Here is a 2,639-nt window from a genome sequence, read left to right as displayed (position 1 = left end):
GCCCTTATCAGTTAATAAATTTGTCTCAAGGAATATGCAAGATATGGCATTTACATACTATTTCGCAGATACTGTGAGGAGGAAATGTAAATAGATTAAAATAACATACGCACTGTGATTTATCAAGATTGCGTCTGTTTTTAATAATTTCAATCGAAGGTGCAAAGTTAAAGAAATCAACATTTATTGAAAAATGGAATCACTTTCAACATTCAAAACATATTATTACACAACGAAATACTCAAGCTCAATAATATCTACTTGTGTTAAACTCCGCAAAATCATGGATGGATTGTCCTGACCGCGCGCTCTACAAACTCGCCACGGACGCCCTCGCCTTCACGCGCAAACAGTACACGTGTATCGTTGCCAAGCACACAGACATAGGCTGTATTAAATATCCTACCTGCAGCTGAAAATTTAAATTTAAATTAAGAGCGATGTGCGGCGTGTTAATTAAGCTACTGTACCGCTGCTGTGCGTAAATGCGCATTGCTCTTAATTAAAAGACGCACTTCCAAACTTTCCATATGCATTTTTTCATAACACAGCAGAAAAACTCACCATTTCAGTGGGAACAGTGTTGTTGGTCTCCCTTTTTTGCCAGTGCATCAAAGTCTGGAGTTAGTTTTGTTGTGGCAATTCTCAGGACAGATCTGAGGTGTTGGTCAGTTAACTTGGATCTGTGATGGGCTTTGTTGATTTTCATGACGCTAAACGTCTGCTCACACACGTAGGTCGAGCCAAACAACACCAGCATCTTCTGCGCCGTCCTCCGGAGGTTTGGAAACGCGGTCTCGTTAAGTGAAGCGTAAAAGTCATTCAGTTTAAGAGACTTGAACTTCTCCTTTGAGACGGAGTCAGACTGAAGATCGATCAGTTCCAATTGCAGCTCCTGCGGTGCTGATTCGGGGTCTTGTGACAGGGGACAGGACACCAGTTGAAGTGACTTGTCAATTTTTTCAAAATCACAGAACCGACGGCAAAATTCTCTGTGCAGATCGTCCAGTGATTTGCAGTATTTCTTCGCATTTCGGGCGGCCTCTTTCTGCACGGCTAGTGTGGGGAAATGTGCGAAAGATTTGTTTGACATTTGCCTGGAGAATAAAACCAGCTTGGATTTGAAGGCTCTCACATTTGTGTACATGTCGTGCGCAAACTGATCTTTCCCCTGTAGCTTCACGTTCAGCTCATTCATGTGTGAAAATATGTCCACAGCAAACGCAAAGTCACAAAGCCAGTTTGTGTCGCTCAGCTCGGGGAATTTTTCGGATTTCCCCATTAAATTAAAAAATGAGCGAATCTCGTCTTTGAGCTCCCAGACTCGTTGAAACACTTTCCCCAAACTTAACCAGCGGACGCGAGAGTGGTAAAGTAGGTCCTGGTGATCCGCATTAGTTTCTTCCAGGAACGTAATGAACTGACGATGATTAAGTCCCCTTGCTCGTATGAAGTTAACAAGTTTTACAACTGGATCCACGACGTGATTAAGCTGCAATACAGACTTACACAGAGACTCCTGATGAATGATGCAGTGAAGTAAAATAACATCCTGGTCAGGTTTTTCTTCTTTCACTTTATCCTGGATTCTTTTCAGCAGCCCGATGTTTTTTCCAGTTAAATTTGGCGATCCATCCGTGGTGACATTGGCAAGTTTACTCCAAGGTAGCTTCATTCTCTCAATGACAGCAGACACCTGTTCATATAAGTCCTCTCGTCGCGTTTTCCCTTTCAGTGATTCCATGCTCAAAAGCTCCTCCGTTATCTCAAAACTGTCGTTAATCCCTCGGATAAAAATTAGGAGCTGAGCAGTGTCTTTTATGTCGTTACTTTCATCCAGTGCTAGTGAATATAACTTAAAGGACTCCGCCTTTTTGTTTAACTCGCTGACTATATCTTCGTCAATCAGTTCCACGCGGCGAGTCACTGTCCTGCGTGCTAAACTGATTTTTTAAAACTTGGCTTTGCTCTCCGGACACAAGAGACCTGCTGTCTCTACCATGCACTCTTTCAAAAACTCGCCTTCGGAGAAAGGCTTGCTAGCCTTTGCTAATTTGAATGCCAGCAAATAACTTGCCTTGGTACTTGACTCTTGAATTGCAGTTTGTCGGTGAAAAAAGTTCTGTTGACTCTGTAAATTAGCTGCCAACCTCTGAGCAGTAGCCGCCCGTTCTTGTGTTGACTGCTTGCTAGCATAGTTTGCATGCTTCGTGGCAAAGTGACGGCTGATATTGTACTCTTTGAAAACCGCAACAGCTTCTTGGCATATCAGACATACAGCCGTTGATCGGACTTCAGTGAAGAAGTATTTTGTTGTCCACTCCTTATTAAACACTCGGCATTCGCTGTCCACTTTCCTTCTCTTTGGTCCGCTCATTTTTACAGAAGGGCTTAATGGTGACGTGAAACGAAGTGAAAATTAAAGTGAAATAAAGAGAAATACGCGCCACTCCAACAACGGTCAATGTGTTTTGAGTGCGCCATCTATTGGGGAAACGTGGGCATTGCAGGGAAAGGGGAAAAAAGGAGGTTTTTACTATAATTTGGACAAGTTCGGCGGGCCGGATTAAAAAGCCTAACGGGCCATATGTGGCCCGCGGGCCGTAGTTTGCCCATGTCTGGAGTGACCACTGTGTTTC

The 2,639-nt window shown here is 43.4% G+C and overlaps 1 protein-coding gene across 1 annotated transcript; it reads right to left on the bottom strand.

Moving 5' to 3' along the window:
* Positions 1–568: 568 nt before the first annotated feature.
* Positions 569–1,744, bottom strand: LOC138528059 (general transcription factor II-I repeat domain-containing protein 2A-like). Its single transcript, XM_069639499.1, has one exon. The coding sequence runs from the start codon at positions 1,742–1,744 to the stop codon at positions 569–571; it is 1,176 nt and encodes a 391-aa protein (XP_069495600.1).
* Positions 1,745–2,639: the final 895 nt, after the last annotated feature.

This window comes from Ambystoma mexicanum, chromosome 7q (genome assembly GCF_040938575.1).
Source record: "Ambystoma mexicanum isolate Mex_15411 chromosome 7q, UKY_AmexF1_1, whole genome shotgun sequence".
NCBI lineage: Eukaryota > Metazoa > Chordata > Amphibia > Caudata > Ambystomatidae > Ambystoma > Ambystoma mexicanum.
This window is presented reverse-complemented; position numbering and strand designations above follow the sequence as displayed.

What these genes read in the sequence shown, in the direction of transcription:
- LOC138528059 (XM_069639499.1), bottom strand. Translation starts at nt 1,744, where the DNA reads ATGGAATCACTGAAAGGGAAAACGCGACGAGAGGACTTATATGAACAG.